Below are 21,057 nucleotides of genomic sequence, written 5' to 3' on the forward strand. Positions count from 1 at the left end.
TCGTTTATGAGACATGATTTTTTTATTAATTGTTAACTTCACGTTTCTGGAAATAATCTTAGTTTGTAGCATATCAGCAACGATTATAGTTTTTTTCTTATTTGTTACATGGCGTTTCATATAATACTTGACAGTAAAACATTTATTGTTAGTTTAAATTTTCGTTCTTCTTTTTGTTACACGTATGACAGACAATGTGAGTTTTATAAGAAAATCAAAGATTTACGATATAAAATTGGATCATCACTGCTATCAATTTTAAAAGAAATTGTTATCCGATTAAATTCGTATGATTAGAGGGCGTGGTACCAGAAACCAAGGTTGTAACAATGTCTACGATAGTAAGGAAACGGTCTCGATTTCATCCAGAAATCGAAAGTTCTCTAATGAACATTACGTCACCGCTATACAAACGTACATATATTTGTACTGAATGATTTGTAGTTTCTCATAATTTTGTATTTTGTGACGGTTTTTGTAAATAATGTATTCAGAAGTAATAATGATAAGATAGTGTGGAGTTAGTATTGATTATCATGCAATGTATAAACAATAATTTCAAGGTATTTAAATATACTTATGTAAATTTGTGGTTAATAAAACCTACTAAACTTCTTGCGGTTAAGAGCCTACTTTAAAAAAAATATATTTCGATTTATATAAAAAATAGTTTTTATTTAAAGAAAGTATTTTAGGAGTATGTAAGTTTTTATCTCCGTTATCATTAAAGCGATAACACTTAGCATAACACTTTGTAATCATCAGACTGCAAGTTTTAGCGTAATCGGTTTAATAGAATTGATTTAAAATTTATGCGAGAGAATATATGTTAATAAAATGCTCGTAAAAATTCATGCTTATATTTGTTCGTATCTCCCGTTCACGTATCGCTTAAACGATTAAGATGAAACATAGCGTAGTTGTGGTTGGCACTTGCGTGAAAGTTTCTGGTACGACACCATCAAAGTACAATAGATGACGTGGGAATCGTATTCTTTACAAATAAAAAAAATATGTAAAGGGTTTTTCAATACTGGTCTTTAGCTTTTTTCTAATTATGTCAGAGTATTTTGACCTTAGATTAAATTCAATAGAGTGAATTTTGTGTCTGTTTGTTAATATACAAAATAGCACAGATTATGTTTAACAATATAAACATTTTATCTGAAAAATTAATACGCAATTAAATCAAACTATACTTTTCAAGAACGCTCTTATAAACATTCATGTATTGTCATTTTACACAAATTGGAATTGTTCGAAATGTAAGTTCTAACGAAAAGAACTAGAAACTTAAATAAAGCTGAAAACAGTATTTACTCTTCAGTAGTTAATATACATGCATTCATAAATATATGCAAATAATACTTGAATCACGATTTTCTCTTTGTATGTTGTGTTAAAATATTTATATGTTTATTAAATGTATTGTATACATATGATATAAGAATGAATAAAATAATTAATGCCAGGAATGCAATACTTTTTAATTATCTTTTTTTTATATACATTTGCCGGGAGAGCAAATGACTCTATTCTACCTGATGGTAAGTGGAATCTTTGTAATACAGCTCTTTCGAGGGAAAGAAAAATGCGACATCCGTTTTTGTTCTATTCCTAAAAATGTATTTATCTGTTTTTATAGCCATTTTCATTTATAATATAATCGCACGTTAGGAGCAAGACCGAGGCTGACCGCAAACACCGGTTGGGATTGTTGAATGTATAGTAAAGAACCGGCAAACAAATGCACTAGTTCCTCTTTTCCGACGGTTAAATAACATAGTATTATATGTTAATTCGATATTTAAATTATTATGTATTATGTAGGAAACTCAATGAATGCTATAATAAGTATAATATTTTATGTTAATGATGTTAATTTTTTTTAGTGACCAATCTTAAAGTTTCTACGTTATTTTATTATAGAAATTAGGTAAGATATGATGTACTGTTTGTTTGTTCCGAGCTAAAAATGTAACCACACTAAAACCACATGGAAAGTTAGTGTTTGTTTACAAACAATGTGTTGTGATGACTATTCATTTGTTTGTTTGAGTTACGACTATTTATTTGGAAGTTACTAACAATCACACAACACTAGATTTTTGTTTCAAATTTAAGTTTATTTTAGGAACTTTTGTCACCATAGCATCACAACGCAAAAGTTACAAATTTCTTTATAAAGACACAGCTCAAAGAATTAAGTATTTATTACGAGTAATCTATTTAAACAATCTTTGCTATTCAAACCTCTCACTTTTCAATCCAATCTGCATGATTGCATTTTATTTTTTTGTCCCACTTTTATAGTTATTCCATAACATTTTATATTTTTAAGTGCGTTGTTACAAAATATATTATAATAAAACTGTAATTACGTGTCTGTGCGCAAAAATATATATAATCTGCTTAATGTTTTACAAATTAATATAGAGATCAATATATTTTTTTCGATAACATCTGGCTTACTTTTCTGTCTGTGAACGTAAAATACGAATACGTGTTTGAATTTAACCGTCTGCATAGATCTAAACTACTTAATTATGTCTCTGAAAAGCAACAAACAATCATCGAGATTTAAAAAAATGAAATTAATATTACACATATATATGTTGTAAGCCGAGATGGCCCAGTGGTACGAACGCGTGAATCTTAACCGATGATCGTGGGTTCAAACCCGGGCAAGCACCACCGAATTTTCATGTGCTTAATTTGTGATTATAATTCATCTCGTGCTATACAGTAAGGAAAACATCGCGAGGAAACCTGCATGTGTCTAATTTCATTGAAATTATGCCACATGTGTATTCTACCAACCCGCATTAGAGCAGCGTGGTGGAATAAGCTCCATACCTTCTCCTCAAAATGGGAGAGGAGGCTTTAGCCCAGCAGTGGGACATTCACAGGCTGTTACTGTTACTGTATGTATATGTTTATCATTAAATTCATTAAAATATATATGTATGAGCCTTAAAGAACATTTATCTCTATTTTTCTCTCTTCATCTGTAGATGAAGGAAGATTAAATTTGCAGAAATAAATAAGTTGAAGTTTGTAAAAGCGCTTTTATTTCTATAAGCGACGTAAGAGGCGATCCTTATCGAATATTAATAGGAATTCTCATAATGTATATGTATGTACAATATGTACATACAGTCTTCAATGAAATGCAAAGCTAAACATGATGGTGTATTTTTTTTTTTTATAGAATAGGAAGGTGGACGAGCATATGGGCCACTTGATGGTAAGTGGTCACCAAACGCCCTTAGACATTGGCATTGTAAGAAATGTCAACCATCGCTTATAGCCAATGCGCCACCAACCTTGGGAACTAAGATTTTATGTCCCTTGTGCCTGTAATTACACTGGCTCACTCACCCTTCAAACCGGAACACAACAATATCAAGTATTGCTGTTTTGCGGTAGAATATCTGATGAGTGGGTGGTACCTACCCAGACGAGCTTGCACAAAGCCCTACCACCAGTATTATATATACTAGCGTTTAAGTAACGAGTTTGTATATTACTTCTTGTACTGTTTAATTACTTCTCGTTTGTTTGCGGTAGAATCTAGATACTGAACCGTTGGTGAATTCATTTCATGTGTACTATGCCCTTTATCGTACCTCTTAATTGATGATTAAGTTAAGTGAAAGCATAACAAAAAAACAAACTCACTTTCGTATTTAAAATAATTGCAAAACTTGACAATTAAGTTCTATGACATTTTTAATATATGTATATAATAAAAGTTTGTTTTAATGTTGGCATATCGTTCATCGTTGAAACGTCGTACGGTGACTGTTGGTATGCGAGTGTGACATAGTAACCTTAAAGTACAATATGACGCGTGTGAGTAGTGTCGGATATACTTAAAAAGTTTAGAGTGGCTTTGCGACGTATAGCCGTTTTCCTGTTGATTTCTTAAGATGGGGAAAAGCGAGAGAACTAGCGGAAAAATATGATAGCGCTTTTTATTCATTATCATATTATAGTGAAAAGAACTATACACCGAACAACTATAAAAATATTCTTCAGGATATTTTGTAAAGTATGTTCACGGTGAAAAATATGAATACAATACAACCGGTCGTTGTAGATAGTAAAAGTCTAGAGATTAGATCGCGCACGAGAGAGTCCTGTAAGGGAAAGGCGGGTGAAATCTGAAACTTTGCTGCGTTAATATTAAATATTTTTTTATGTTCCCAACTATTATCAATAAGTGATTCGGACAAATTCGAAAATTGTCTTAAAGCTGCTGCAAAAACACGAAACGCAGACATCATAGCTTACTTCCACAATATAAAAAATAAATGCATGTGTAGCGTGAATTCCTCGTGTCAATAAAGAAAATAACAGGCAGTTATTGTCATTCCTTGGCTAAGGTATCCTGTCCTCTTGATGAGAGGGCGTAGTTGAGTCACCACGATGCACAGTTTTTATCGTACTCTATATTATTATAAATAATTGTAACGCTCAGGTCATGAACAAATCTCACTAATATTACGCAGGAACTGATCGCTAGTCTAATTCTAATATATTTTTTCTAGTATATATTTAAATTCAGAAACGAAAGTGTGTTTATTTGTTTACGTTTAGTTGACACACATACATACATTACACATGTAATGCTACTTGAATAAAGTAAGTTATTATGATAATAATTTGAATTCATAGTAGATTTCATTAAAACCACTCTTTTAGAGTGGGTACTGATTGTCCACGCTTTATATCTTCACTTGATAACTGACAATGTCAGTATTTCAACAAATATAGGAAGACGATTTTAACATAGTTCGAATTGTCATATTAATTTAAAGTACTAAAGTACTTGATTCGGATGATAGAACAATTTTGGTGCCATTGGTGAGATGTCCTTAGTATGAATAGTGGAATTTTTCAATGGTTACCAGTAGACTTTGGGTTCATACCGTTTGTGTTCACGATTCCAATGGTTTTTACACTGACATATTCGGTGACTGTTTCGACTTTCCTGAGGTAGTGTATACGGTTCTATAATATATTTCCCTCGAACATTTTACATTTACCAATGACTAATTTTAAAACTAAAGTTATTTTCTTTAATAAAGAAAGCTTATTCCACTGTACACAATTATATAAATGAGAGAGATAGCTTAAAGTTAGTATACGTCGATGTTCATACAGGATATATAAATATGATTAATACACGAAATTTTTTGATTATTAAAAAATATAAGTACTGAGTTTCTTGCCGGTTCTTCTCGGTTGAATTTACGTTCCGAACCGTTGGTAGCTTTATATTATAATTGTAAAATGACTCATTCAAATGTGTTTGTGAGAGGCTATTTGAATAAAGTATATTTTGACTTTGACTTTTCATTTATAGTTATTTGTATGGGAGGTTCTTTTCTTCATTTCACATTGAGTTCTCGTCTCGTCTCTATTTTATTAGTATTGAACATTGTTTTGCAGGCAAATTTTTGAACGCAGGCAGTTTTTTTCGAGGCGTGTCTGAGGAACCATACGATATTCGATGTTCGGATTATATAAGTGGCGTACGTGATCACAAGTTTTATGCCCTCGATGTGAAATCAACTCCAGCGCAAACAATGCAATGTATGGGACTAATTTCAATTTGAACGCTAAATATGTGTGTATTGTGATGATAGCCGTCACCCGCTCCGCAAGGGTTCGTTTAAAATTTAATTGCTTTATTATTTATAAATTTTTTATGAATAAAATAAATTAAAAAAAAATCGCAATATGAATGAAATCCTTACCTCACTTTTAGAAGCGTATTCCTTCACAACGCTCAAATCTACTGGTGGTAGAGCTTTGTGCAAGCTCGTCTGGGTAGGTACCACCCATTCATCAGATGTTCTACCGCAAAACGGCAGTACTTGCCACCTGATAGTAAGTGGTCACCAACGCCCATAGATAGTGGCATTGTAAGAAATGTTAACCATCGCTTACATCACCAATGCGCCACCAACCTTGGGAACAAAGATGTTTTGTCCCTTGTGCCTGTAATTACACTGGCTTACTCACCCTTCAAACCGGAACACAACAATACTAACGATAAGTATTGCTATTTGGCGATAATACATGTTATAAGTGTGTGGTTTTTTAAGTATATATCATTAACCGTAGGCTATACGATCTTTGTAAATCGTAACAAGGTATCCACGATCACAATCTTGCTTAGTGTGGATGCAACCGTATGTCCAATTTCAGTTTTTTTATTTAAATTAAAATTCTATAATTTTATATATATATATATATAAAATTATATAAGACATATGACCCTTTCAACAAATAACTAACTTAAAAATACTATTATTAAATCAAGACAAAATACACAAGACGCTGCCAAGATCGGAATGGTTGGCGTTCTATGGGAGAGGCTTTCGTCCAACAGTGGAAGGGGATAAGCTGAAAAAAAAATTACACAGAATTAAATATCCAGATGTAATACGACTAGATGTATCACATACGTAACAGCTTCATCGGATTTTGTATTATTATGCCATCTCATACTTTCATAATAGCAACGTTCCGATCGATCATATAGATTATTGCAATTGTGCAATAGGAAATGCATATATATTGCATTGAAACCTGTTCGTCGCGTGCTCTTGTTAAGTTTTCCTATCATATAAATCACATTATATACTAATGGCTTAGGTATTTATTACTCTCTTCGTGTGTTCATTAATATATTTTACTCAAAACATTCTTATTGAAAACGGTTTATTCTTTAGTCATTTCTGGATCGTATTGTTATATTCGTTGCTTTCTAAATAGAAGAATATATAACAGCCAATGTAAATAGTTAGAGGTTAGCAACTAGCAAGTTTGAACTTAACAATTTACCACATAATACGGATAAAAAAGTAACAAATATTTCAACAAACTTATTTTTAAAGACTATACATATAGTGTCCAGTATATATTCGATAGCGTTGACGTTCCGTTCCGAATTCCTATTATTGTCACTAGAGAGCGCTGTTTTAATTTCATACAATCGCAGTTAACACTAACGAATAAGTAAAAAAACTTGTGAAGGGCACATACATAACATAGATTGTTGGTATCACTATGTATGACTACGATAAAAGTGGGATAGTACAAAAGTGGATTAATAAATAATTATTTAATAGCTAAGAGTTTAATTAGTCAAATAAGTTGAATATTGTAACATCGATAGACATAGACCACAAGGGTTTAAATAGTTTCAGTAATTCTTCCTCATCTATTAGCATATGTGCTTCACCATGTTTTTTTACCAATATATATCAACCAATCACTAATAATAATTATGTATTAAATCTTCGAAAATTTAATCATTTAAGTAATAACAGATAATATCCAAACATGTTAAATAATTTTGTTACATTATTTTGTTACATGTTTATTATTGTGTAAATACATATTTAAAAATGTGTATTAAAACAGGAATTCTATACGTGGAGAGACATCTAGTGGTAACTCATCGTATTAAATTGACTATTTTGTAGCTTTAAAATGTAAGTTGTAAGCCGCTAGCCGGTAATAGATGGCGCTATTGATTCAGCACCTTAATAAGAGATGGCGATGCTTACATTCTATATTATATTTTTGAATGCAATAATATTTTTTTCTTTTCTCGTTTATTATTTTTATCTTGCCCTATATACTATATTATTTCTTCTTTCATCTTAATATTATTAATATACTTTTTATATTAAAATTAAATTATTCGACCAAACTAATTTAATCGTTGTATTATATTTTTTCATATAGGTATAGTTTAATTAAATAAAAATTATATGGACTTAAAGTACATAAAGAATTATAAAAATGATAATAAAACAAGAGGTATGTTTAGAGTTGTTTATTAACAAGTTTGAATATAATAAAATTATGTACATACTTAATTACAATTGTTTTAAACATAAACAACTAAAAGTACTTTGTGACATAAATAGTTCTTTAGCGTCCAATGACTATAAACACACATCACTGAACACTGTCATAACACAAGCCAATCTTCCTTGATCATATCAGAGGCTTTCTCGGCTATCATTATAACGGGAGCATTAGGGTTCCCGCTGATTATCGTCGGCATTATACTCGCATCAACCACCCTGAGATTTGCTACACCATGAACCCGCAGGCGTGGATCGACTACCGCATCTTGATCGTGGTTCGGACCCATCTTACACGTTCCCGTCGGATGATAAATTGTGAACGTGAAGTGCTTTAGAGAACACTCCCAATATTCATCGCTGAACAGCACGTGCTGTTGGCAACCCGGCAGAGGTATATTGTGCGGTCTCGACCCGTATTTTTGGAACGCCGTCGTATTTGACAAAGCAAAGGCGATCCTTATACCTTCTGTCAATACCTTTATATCTTCTTTGTAAGCGAAATAGTTAGGCTCTATAGACGGTGGTTGAAAAGGATTTCGATTTTTTAATTTTATCCAACCAGAGCTCTTGGGACGCAACAGCAGAGGCAATATCGTCCATGTCTCAGCTTCCTCTATAGGTTTATACACGGTGTTATAAACTCGATCGCGCAAATTTAATATTTTTCGTATTTGCTCCCCACCGTCGGAGTTTACTGAGCTTGGTGCAAAGTGAAATTGTATATCAGGCCAGTTTCCAGATTTTGGAGCATATTTCGTGTTGACGAATGCCAAACCTTCAACGCCTTGGGTGGTCATAGGTCCTTTTTCATATAAAATATAGTTCATAGCGACTGAAAATGATTGAAAACGATCCTTTTTAAAGGTGATGGGCTTATTTACAACGAACGTTAGACCTCCTAATCCGACGTGGTCCTGAAGATTGTGACCTACTTTTAAGTTTGCTACTAGTGGGATACCATGCTCCCTTAAGTGGTCTGCAGGACCGATGCCGCTTAACATCATTATTTGAGGCGTGGATAATGCTCCAGCCGACATGATGACTTCTCGCTTAATTCTGACTTTATGTTTTTCACCGTTACGATAAAATTCTACACCATAAGCCTGCTTTTTTACTGTATTTATAAGTATACGCGTAACTTGTGCTCCTAGTGCTATATGTAAATTTTCTCTATTCTGAACTGGTCTTAGGAAAGCCTTTGCTGTGCTACATCGGCTTCCACGTCGCATAGTTGCTTGCGTCAGCATGAAACCAGTTTGTTTTGCACCGTTTATATCGCGAAATTCGTAACCCAGTTCCATTCCACCTTTTAAAAAAGTTACCGATAACGGTGTTCGCCAAGGGGCCTCTTGGACCGTCAAATACCCACCAGACGAATGGTAGGGCGTATTCGTTAAGTATGGATTGCGATTGTCTTCGGATTTTAAAAAGTAGGGTAGCACTTGATCGTACGACCAGCCGGGATTACCGAGTGCCTCCCAGAGATCGTAATCATTTCGATTGCCTCTGACATAGACCATAGCGTTGAGAACGCTGCATCCGCCGAGTACTTTGCCTCTGGGCCAGTTGCAGCGATCACCATTCATTGCGAGGCAGTAGGAACGGTTTTTGGAGGGCGTCGTTTGATATTTCCAATCCATTTCGGAAAGCTGCGTGTATCCAGCTAAGGCCGGGATATCTGAAATCTCGTTTTCATCTTGGCCGGCTTCAAGGAGCAGCACGGTCCAGTTGCCGATTTCAGAGAGCCTTGACGCCACGACCGCACCGGCTGAACCGCCTCCAACTATTACAAAATCGTAGATCGGCATTATCTGAAACGTAAAACACAATATAAATATTATATATGATACATTGTCAACATCGATAGTGGTAGATAATGGAAAAAATATAGCCTAAATAAGCCTAAATCATTTAATACTTCTTTAAACATTAATTAAAATAAGAACAATAATTCTCAACAATATTAGCGTTATTATAATTTATAATTAATATAATTTATTTAAAAAAAATATTTGTTTTTTATTATATCAACATAAGCTATCAATTTATGTGACTTACTTTGTTGATGTCGGTTATGTATGACTCCGGATCGTATTGCTGATATCTGAAGAACGTGATCCCGAGAGCCAGGAGTGGTATCAGCCCCAGCACTGTGATGGGAGAAGGTGCCAAGCTTGCTAACGCTCCTGCCGCCTCCATTCTTACTTTCCTTATACATCTACGTCTAAGCTAATATTTACAACTTATCCTACTAATCTCAACTAAATCCAATTCTCTATCTTTTTCCTCTGTTCCTCCGCCGATATAATTTTAGGTGTGTAATTTCTTATACCGGCCTTTTTAGCCGTCGAACCAGCCTTTAACTTAGCTTTCTCGGTTTCACTGAGGTACCCTTGCAGTCTTCCGCTTTTATTTTCGTCTTTGTCGTCGAACAATTGCTTGTAGCGTTTATCTTTGGGTATTTTGACTGGTTTATAAAGTTCTTTGTTAATATCTTTGTAATGATTGTTTTTGTATAAGGATGTGCAGTAATAATCACTGTTAGACGATCTCTCGGAACGGCATTCGTAAGCACTGGAACCGCTTCTGTAGCCACTGCTCTCAGTGGAGGAGTTGTCGCTTTTGAAACTCTCAGCACTGCTCCTAGCTCTGTGACGTCTATAATCTTTCCTGTCGTAGTCGCTCGTTCGATAATCGATAGGAGAAACTCTATATTGTATGGTATCGTCGTATTTGTCCTGATATTTTTTTACAGGAGCAACATTGGCTTGAGTGATGAAGGATTGTTCTTGACCCATGATTCGATGCGTGGCCGTGACCTCCGTAGGGAAATTTTATTTCTGAAAAACAAATTGAAAATAAAATTAATAATTGTACGTTTTACTTCAGTGGTAAATGAAATACATATACATAAGCAACAAATACTTTGAATACTTGTATTTCGAAACACCCTCTTGCCTTATTAGATCCTAATTATTCTTAATTGTTTAAAATGCAATAACATATTTTTTAAATGTGATAAATTTTAAAATAAACCTCTGTAACTTTTTTTCAGATACTTAAATATATTTTGCCAACATTATTATTGTATTATGCTTTTTATGATTTAATGAGCAATCTGTATCTTACATATATAATTGTAAGTGTGTAAGCCATTACAATATGTAATTAAATGTCATAGACTGACTTATTGGTTGTTCGAGGACAAAATAGTTTCAAATGTATGTTGATAGTACCTATCGACACACGGTGTATTAGTAAAAAAAAAAAACAATTTTATAAAGAATAAAAACAAGTACATTCACGTGTAATAATCATATTAAATTAAAGCTTAAACTGTTATTTTGATATCAGTTCAGGCTCACTGGTTGCTAGTGACTTGACTTTTGTAAAGTTTTATTTAACTTCACCTGTTAATATGTGGGTCAAATCATGCAGCTGATATTAAAACAGTTCTACGCAACTTGCAACGATTTTCATGTTAGTAACGTATCGTATCGTATTATTCGTAACAGCCTGTGAATGTCCCACTGCTGGGCTAAGGCCTCCTCTCCCTTTTTGAGGAGAAGGTTTGGAGCATATTCCACCACGCTGCTCCAGTGCGGGTTGGTGGAATACACATGTGGCAGAATTTCAGTGAAATTAGACACATGCAGGTTTCCTCACGATGTTTTCCTTCACCGTAAAGCGCGAGATGAATTATAATTACAAATTAAGCACATGAAAATTCAGCAAATAAAAAGCCGAGATGGCCTAGTGGTAAGAATGCGTGAATCTTAACCGATGATCGTGGGTTCAAACCCGGGCAAGCACCACTGAATTTTCATGTGCTTAATTTGTAATTATGTTAGTAACAATTGATAATATTTTATTTTACATACAATAATAGTCATGGGTGATACAAATCTTATAGAGATACAATATCCTATATATCGGTACTAAACCTAATATCCATGTATCGGAGAGCACAGTATCTATATATTCGTACATCCGATATCGTTGTAAATGTAAATTGTCAAATGAAAAATGCGCTAAAGCGTTAAGATAAGATATAAATAATAGGATTAATAAATAAATATACAAGATTAAAGACTGTGTAAATCATTTTTGAGCTAACAAACAAAAACAGTCGTTTATATATAGTTTTTTTTTGACATGTCAACCTCCAAAGAATATGTTGTATTTAAAAATTTCTATATTTGAACATTCGATATTCAATCCTAAACGAGATTCGTATTCATGAATCTAATATTTATAATTCTATACAACAATAACATAGTAACATATCCATTTAGCCATGCTCATAAGTCAATACAAAAACTAAAATAATAATAGTCTATGTAAACCAACATATTAAAATATATATTGGATGAAACCGAACGTGAAAAACAGTAAAATCTGATATCATCTAGTACTTGATTCGGTTTCAGAGTACGATAGTTTCAATCCTATAAAGAAATATATAAATACCATATTTGTTATTCAAAACCAATATATAGACGATTCAATATCATTCATATAAAATGTGCATGCATTTGATCTTAGACATATTTATTGTATATAAAGTTATGTTTAGGTAATAAAGTGGCCAAAAACAGCGTCAGTTATTCAACTAACAAGTCTGCGATAGTTGACTTGAAAGAGAGCGAGGTCAAATCACAGAGATTCATATCCCGACATCATCACTCGCTGTTCAGTCGAGTCAGTTAAGACCCTTCTGATGGCAACGCTGTTATTTGAGCTTTTGCTTATATACGTTCCTTGTGAACACAACGATAGCTTGTTCTTTTTTGACACAGCGACATCTGTTGACAGTTCAACGCAAATGTTCGGTCGACAACCTTTGGTTTGTTCCGTTAGTGAATATTATAATCTCATTTTGTAAAGAAGGCTATAACAATTTTTATTAATCATATCCGATTTTTTTAATTATTAAAATTCGTATTTAAAGTGTACATTGCGTTTAATTTTTCTAATATTGAATTAGAGTTGTCAAAATACAGATTTTTTTTATTTCATTTAACAAAGAAATTAGCGGTTTTTTCACATGAGTCGAATACAAACAAGTGAAATTGTCTTTAAGAAAACAATAAATGCTGGTTTTCGTTAACTATCTCTGAGATTAGATTCTCTACGGTAATAAACTTTCACCGGCAAATTCTTACTCTATAAAGATGCTGCATCGAGTCTATAGTTTTCGTTTGTGGTTCGAAATTAAAATAAACTGTTTGCTCGTGTTACTTCGTCAAGTTTCACTATCGTCAGTTTGTGTAGTGTTAATTATTTCACGTATTATATATTAGATAGATAATTCACTATCGCTTTCTCACTTAGACGAACTACATTTATTTAGTATAGTACATACTCGTACATATATAGTAGCATAACCGGTTTTGCATGTTATACGATTGCTGACCGTTGCAATTGGTTTGCGTGCTCCTTCGCGGGTTCAATTCCAGTTCAATATTATTGTTATAATTATAATTTTTTGTTTCCTATTCGTTTGTGTAACGTTTTCATTTATATTTTTGTAATTTGTAAAAATAGTGTAACATGTTAGACTATTTTTTTTTTTAGATTAGTAATATTATCACATAAAATACGTACGACTGATTAACTCAGTAGTCAGCTGCTCAATTTAAGGTCGAAGGTTCGATTTTCGCTACATATTTGTGTAAACCATATGGCTGTTTGTATTCTTATGTTTGTGGATTTAGCAATCTAGTGATAGATGACCGTATGTAATTGTATGTAATATATATATATATATAATATATATATGATGTTGGTAGAGATTTTGTATAACTCGCCACTAGATGGCGCTATAGCAATCCACTACTATGCCGTTCAAGCGCATGACATGAAAATTGCTATGGACACATGCATAAATTTACAAACACAATAACGCGTACATTCACAGATAATGAATAATTTTTGTAATGCGTTTAACCAAAAATAATACGATGAAACTTGAAAGATTACACACCAACAAGCGTGGAAACCAATTGTTCAAAAGAAAGAAAGGAAATTCAACTTTATGCACAAAAATTTAACGATTAAATAAAGTATGAAAGTGAAAAATGCTTTTAAGATGCAAATTACAAAGTTAAATATTTTAAACAAATACTTTTAAACGCTCCAACTGCTTAAGTCGATTGAGGTGATTGTGAGAATATTGATTTTTATAATACTTATTCGAAAAAGTATACAATTTTTTTGTAACGTTCGTAAAGAAAGAAAAAAAATGAAATGAAAGTTTTATAACATTCGTAAACAAAACAGGCAAAGCACCAGACTCCATCTGCTTAATAATTTATTTTGCTCGTTTTGTTTGGCGGTGTAGGAGAACATCGTGAGGAAACCTATATGTGTCGAGAAAATGATGTCACTAGTGGAATAAGAATCATAGCTATGACGTAAGAGGAGAGGAGGTCGCACCCCAACAGTGGGATATAATTTTGCTGTTACTTAGTAAGACATTTTAAATATACATTAAATACACAAATAATAATTATTCGATGAGAAATGATTAACATGATAACAAGTGTGGAATCTCGATCAGTTGATGAAAATATAAGAAGTGCTTTTTAAGGTTTTACGCCTGTAGTAAAAATGTTCTCCGATATGTAACATCGAAGTTATGATTATCGACGGAATATATAATTTAAAAAAGAAATCAATAAATAAATATGGAATAAATTGAATGGAAACATAGAGTTTCGTTAATTAAATAAGTATATTTTTGTTATTCATTATAACAATATATATATTATAACAATATATAGGTTAAGAGTAGAGCTTGCAGTTACTACACACGAGTCGGTTTTACTTCATAGGCGCGCAAGTAGCGCAATATTTAACATCGAAAAAGCAAGCGATCGAACCCACGGGCTAAATATTAAAGACGTTTTATTTCGTAAGGGATTCAGAAAATAACAGCTTATGTATTTCTTTACCTGCACAAACTAGCAGTTATGGGTTGTATCAATTTTCTGCTTGAATTATTACCGTTAAATTATATTATTGAATTAATTTCCTTATACTTGAGTTATGTATAAAGGAGTAACTGCTAAGTATCTATCCGGTTCTTCCCAGTTTTCCATGTTTCAAACAGCGATGAAGTGATCAAAGTAGTGTACTCGCTATATTTGCAAACAAATGGCGAACCGTGTTTCAACTACTCCAATCGTGGATACATTTCCTAACGATTGTCGTGATTCAGGTTGAAGAACACAAACGTACAGAGCGCAGTGTTCATGGGTATCGTCTCTGCTGAAGCTGAAGTTCTTTATCCTAATTTAAAATCAGTGAGAGGAAATATATAATCAAATCTTTTAATTAATATCATTAAATAATTTTACCTTCTAATCACTGTTTCTTATACATCATGATATGTTTACTTATGTTATTGCTTTCTTGCAAAATAAACACATATTAAGTATATCTCAAGTTGCAATTATAAATGTTTCCGAACGAGGACCGTTGACCGTTAACCTCAATAAAACAGGTTTTGTTTCATAAAAGTCGAATCTGAATCGAAATGGCATATAACATCACTCTCCCAATTTCTGATATACTATAACTCATATATATTATCACGTATTTCTGCCTGTGTTGACTTTGCATGTAATAAATGAAAATGACAATAAAGTGTGAAATCCTATCCGTGATTTTCCATATAGGATATGTATTTTATTTAAGAAATAGCCTTCCTTTCAAATTAATCATGTAACACGACGATTTCAAAGTGATTAATTTGATTATGAATATAATTTGTGATTTTTCTTTAATCACGAAACCAGGATAATTCGATTGAAGATTTTTTTTTATATAGAATAGGAAGGCGGACGAAATATAGGCCACCTGATGGTAAGTGGTCACTAATGTCCCTAGGCATTGTAAGAAATGTTAACCATCGCTTACATCACCAATGCGCCACCAACCTTGGGAACTAAGATGTTATGTCCCTTGTGCCTGTAACTGGCTCACTCACTCTTCAAACCGGAACACTACAATACCAAATACTGCTATTTTGCGGTATAATATCTGATGGGTGGTACCTACCCAGACGAGCTTGCCCAAAGCTCTACCACCAGTAAAACAGCTCTAAACAGCTCTTAAACATTGTTAATAAACACAATTAAAAAATAAATTAGCAATTCACTTAATATTAAGCGAAACAGTCGCATCTAATCTGTGGAATAGAAATATAAAAAATAAATGTTTTAATATTAGGGACTTTGTCTGCAGAAAGGGCGAACTGCGTTACATTCGATATGTCGCATATTCAACGCTTGTCTTTCTGCAGTGCGTTCTCTAACGTCGTGTCTCACTTGATTAAGTTAGAAACACGGTGATACGCTATTTTGATGCGTTTCGACTCGATTGAATTCTATACTTGTGAACTCGCTATAAGGAAGTGTTACAATATCTCTAAATATACTATATAATGACTATGTTACGAATATATTATATAGTAAATTATTTCATTCCGCAGTAATATATAAGAATAAACAATAGTATAATGTTGTTGGCATCTAAATAAGGTTAATTTAATGCCAACTCGACTCACGTAACTCACTTAAGGAATATTAAATACTTTTTATCAAGATACATATATTGCCGTATTACATCAAAACGAGTGTGGCCTGATTTAATTATTCTACAATCTATTATATAATACATTATATATACATTCCATTCCCGTGAATTGCGTGAATATTAAATGTATATATCTATGTTTAATTATAAATGAGTTACTTATATACAAATATACATACAACTTATACCAGAAGATGAAGTATCGGGGAATGTTTTAGTATATAATATTGTTATATACGCATCTTAGCTTAGCAGTTTCATCTAAGCCTGAATTTCTTGTGCTAATATAAAAGTAAAGCGTGTAAATGTTCCACCCCAGGAACACAACTAACATAAACAAGATGAAGGCAAAAAAAATGCAATCCAAAATAGTTGATTGTTATGCTGCCTGGAAATAAAAAAGGGCAAGCAAATTAAACTTTGAATTATTGTTAACGAATTATTATCAGCGCCTAGCAAATGAATTATAAAATGAAATTCAGCATATGTTAATTCAGTGGTGCTTTAACAAATATGATTAGTTAAGTTTCATATATTCTAACCAATTTTTGGTATATTTGTCATTGACGAAATCTTCCTGGGGAGCCTTCTTGGTCGTCCTTGATACGGATTGGAGAGACTTTGTTCTAACCACTGGGCCACAGCTCTATAATTATTATTAACTAATGTTATATTGAATGAATTTGCGAAGGAATGCTCAACATGTCGACCACGTAATTTCGAAGCGGAGAAGCGACGATTCATGATGATAATCTGCTTGAAACGTGTCGAGCATCCCTCGATAAAATTGTTAACTATATTATATTATGAACACCAAGTTTATTTAGTAGTATAATACATTTTTGCTAGTCTTTCACTTCTCGGGATAGAAAGTACTTGACCCAAAATGTTAGCCGTAAGGCCTCTGCCTCGAATCTCGCGGGCAGCGGGGCGGCGGCGGCGGCGGCGCGGGAGCGGCAGGATCTTACGCGTATAATCAAATGGACCGGCCCTCGAATACAGCGGTGCAGGAGCGGCGCGGGGGCGGGCAACGAGCGGTGCACTCCAGTCAAGCGGTGACCGCCCGCGTTGCGCGTCTGCATTGTAGGTATAGTGTTGTACATTTTTTTTGTGACGTATCAAAATGTCTTCGGACGTGCAAGAGCTAATTATTTCGGCAATCTTTGAGAGGACACCCATATGGAACAGCAAAGATGTGAACCATAAAAATAGAAGAATAATTAACCAATTATTAGTCGTAGAATTTGTCGGGATTTTGTCTCTGTTCTTCATAATTTCGATGAAACTCGCCATTTATTTTCCTTGCCCTATAGTAGGGATCCACTTCTTCTTTTGCCCACAATAAGTCGAGCGTTAGGAATAAATTTGAATCAAAAAGATGTCGCCGTTTTTCAGACATTTCGTTCGCGAATAAAAACAAATATCTCGACAACACAACCATGAACACAACACTACACCGCTATAGTGCCGCGCGATCTGCCCGCTGGTTTGGAGAACAGGTATGCGTTGCCCGCCCCGCTGCCGCGCCGCCGCCGCCGCCGCCCCGCTGCCCGCAAAATTCGAGGCAGAGGCCTTAGGCCTCTGCCTCGAATCTCGCGGGCAGCGGGGCGGCGGCGGCGGCGGCGCGGGAGCGGCAGGATCTTACGCGTATAATCAAATGGACCGACCCTCGAATACAGCGGTGCAGGAGCGGCGCGGGGGCGGGCAACGAGCGGTGCACTCCAGTCAAGCGGTGACCGCCCGCGTTGCGCGTCTGCATTGTAGGTATAGTGTTGTACATTTTTTTTGTGACGTATCAAAATGTCTTCGGACGTGCAAGAGCTAATTATTTCGGCAATCTTTGAGAGGACACCCATATGGAACAGCAAAGATGTGAACCATAAAAATAGAAGAATAATTAACCAATTATTAGTCGTAGAATTTGTCGGGATTTTGTCTCTGTTCTTCATAATTTCGATAAAACTCGCCATTTATTTTCCTTGCCCTATAGTAGGGATCCACTTCTTCTTTTGCCCACAATAAATCGAGCGTTAGGAATAAATTTGAATCAAAAAGATGTCGCCGTTTTTCAGACATTTCGTTCGCGAATAAAAACAAATATCTCGACAACACAACCACGAACACAACACTACACCGCTATAGTGCCGCGCGATCTGCCCGCTAGTTTGGAGAACAGGTATGCGTTGCCCGCTCCGCTGCCGCGCCGCCGCCGCCGCCGCCCCGCTGCCCGCAAAATTCGAGGCAGAGGCCTAACAACTTTGTGCACGGACTGACATTGTTTATAAGTGACGATTATACGTGTTTTTCTTTAGTGTTTACCTGTATTAATATCCTAACAAAGGTGTATTTTCAAGTTCATATGTATATAATATAAAGAAACACAGTTTCGTTGTATGTGTATCGCATACTTATAGTTAAATAAATAAAAGTTATATCATATATTGTATTAAAAAGTAAAGTAGATGCGTATAAAGGTCCCACAGCTGGGTTAAGGTTTTGAGCTTATTCCACCACGCTGCACCAATGCGGGTTGGTGGATACATATGTGGCAGATTTACATTAGACGCATTCAGGTTTCCTTACGATGTTTTCCCTCACCGCTGACCACGAGATTAATTATATACAAATTAAAGTCGATATAATTTTATATGTACTTGCCCGGGTGCGTACCCATAATTTTCGGCTTATATATTTTTCTCTCCACTGACATTGGCGTTTGTGTCTTTTATGTTTTGATATTTTATGGCTCCGTTAAGTAATTATTAATTTTGATATTAATAACAATCAACTTTCATTCATGTATTGTTCGTCATTCAAACGTTTGTAGGGCGGGCACGTATTTAACAAATAAAATTATAATTGCAGAGTCTAAGACTTGCGTCATATGATAGCACTTATTAGTAACACGTGATATCCGGTTTCAGTGGAAACCTTAAAGGGTAACATTTTACGTAATACCCCTTTCTAGAATGCTGATAGATTAATGATGCACCCAATCACCGTACGCTTTGGAAAATCGTGGTAGATTGTAAACCTTCTCCTCGGGAGAAGCGGTCTTTGCCCAGCAATGCGATGGTATGTTACCATCGCATTGCTTAATTTTAAGAGATTAGTTATCTTTTATGGTATCGGTAGGTGGACGGGCAAATAGGCCACCTGACGTTAAGAAGATTGATGTAAGAAATATTATCCATTCCTTACATCACCAATGCACCACCTTGGCAAGGAATTTGTTATGTCCCTTGTGCCTGTAGTTACACTGGCTCACTTACCACTCAAACCGGAACACAACAATACTAAGCTATTGCTATTTAGCGGTAGAATGTGTAGTGACCGGAGAGGTACCACCCACTCCTCAGGAATAGTTCATATTTCTTTCATATTTCTTACGGCGCTAACATCTATAGGCAGTGGTGACCACTTACCATCAGGAGGCCCATTTGCTCTTCCGCCAACTTATTTATAAAAAAAAATCACACAGCAGTTATATTATCAAATACGTAAAATTTATTAAAAAAGTAATATACACAATAAAAAAGATGATAACTCATAATTTAAAATTATAATTTATATTTGCTGCGGCTCAGGATATTTGTCATTTATATTTTCGACTACCAAGTGTCCTTGATTCGGTTTTTTCACATTCGGTTCGGTTTATATATCACATATAGTAGTTAGACAAATATTTAATTTTAAAGGTAACGTTAAAATAAATACCAAAGTGACATAATTTTCCACGTCATTATGTAAAGTTAAAAAATTTTGATATTACGTAAATAAAATCGGTACATTATGTTGAATATTTCGATCGTGTCCAAATCTGTCGAATGACCGAACGCTGTACGTGGCGTAATTTTTGATACGACCTCGGATTATTCTTTGCTGATAATTTTTAACCAAAAAACGCAATACTTTTAGTATGTCAATATACCGTATACCGCTCATTTTTAAAATATGAATGATTTTGTAGGACATTAGATGATATGTTTATTAATTGTATAGATATTTTTTGTCTCTCTATATTGAAGAAGTCCTCTTGCCTGATCAAATACCTCATTGCCTCACTCATATAATCCGGTGGGACAGGAAATGCGACACCACCGGAAATAGTTCAACCGCTGTACTAACGTCTTTACAAGCAAGGAAGTGTTGACTGCCAACTACTGCTACTGAGAATTTCTCGACGGAATTAGCATACATACAAAAAAAAATATTGGCCGACCCGGGATTTAAACCTAGTACCTCGGGCATCTAAAACACGAAAGGCTAGCCAGAAAAAAAAAACTAGAAAAACATGACAACCTTTTTTAAAATTATTTAAATTCGTCTTTGTTGCAAAATGTTTCATCTACAACGTTATATATACTAAAAAAGCTTTTTACAACAAGATTTCCAATAAAATATGTAGATCACGCGATATATAAAAGTAGGTGGTAGGTATATGTAGGAACTCGCAAGCGGCATGACCATACACATTTCACCACTTAAAAAGACAGGTTATGTTAGGTGTACGTGAATAGGCTCACGTCACACCTCGTCAATAATCCATTTGGATTCATGA

General features: G+C 34.3%; 3 protein-coding genes across 5 annotated transcripts in view; 1 reads left to right on the forward strand and 2 right to left on the reverse strand.

The window, feature by feature from the left end:
• The window catches only part of LOC126775286 (flotillin-2), a 246,230-nt gene that overhangs the window by 106,194 nt on the left and 118,979 nt on the right, over window positions 1–21,057 (forward strand). The window lies entirely within an intron of this gene.
• LOC126775280 (glucose dehydrogenase [FAD, quinone]-like) lies at window positions 7,868–10,094 on the reverse strand. Its single transcript, XM_050497096.1, has 2 exons — window positions 9,954–10,094; window positions 7,868–9,706 (listed from the first exon to the last, which is right to left on the reverse strand). Exons 1-2 carry the CDS (start codon window positions 10,092–10,094, stop codon window positions 7,997–7,999), a joined length of 1,851 nt encoding a protein of 616 aa, XP_050353053.1. The 3' UTR covers window positions 7,868–7,996.
• The window catches only part of LOC126775303 (uncharacterized), a 28,680-nt gene continuing 17,779 nt past the window's right edge, over window positions 10,157–21,057 (reverse strand). For both annotated transcript variants that reach the window (XM_050497138.1, XM_050497137.1), the window contains exon 2: window positions 10,157–10,735. In XM_050497138.1, coding sequence (XP_050353095.1) covers window positions 10,157–10,693 — 537 coding nt within the window. In that variant the 5' untranslated portion in view covers window positions 10,694–10,735. The remainder of the gene's footprint in view (window positions 10,736–21,057) is intronic.

This window comes from Nymphalis io, chromosome 18 (genome assembly GCF_905147045.1).
Source record: "Nymphalis io chromosome 18, ilAglIoxx1.1, whole genome shotgun sequence".
Classification (NCBI taxonomy): Eukaryota; Metazoa; Arthropoda; class Insecta; order Lepidoptera; family Nymphalidae; genus Nymphalis; species Nymphalis io.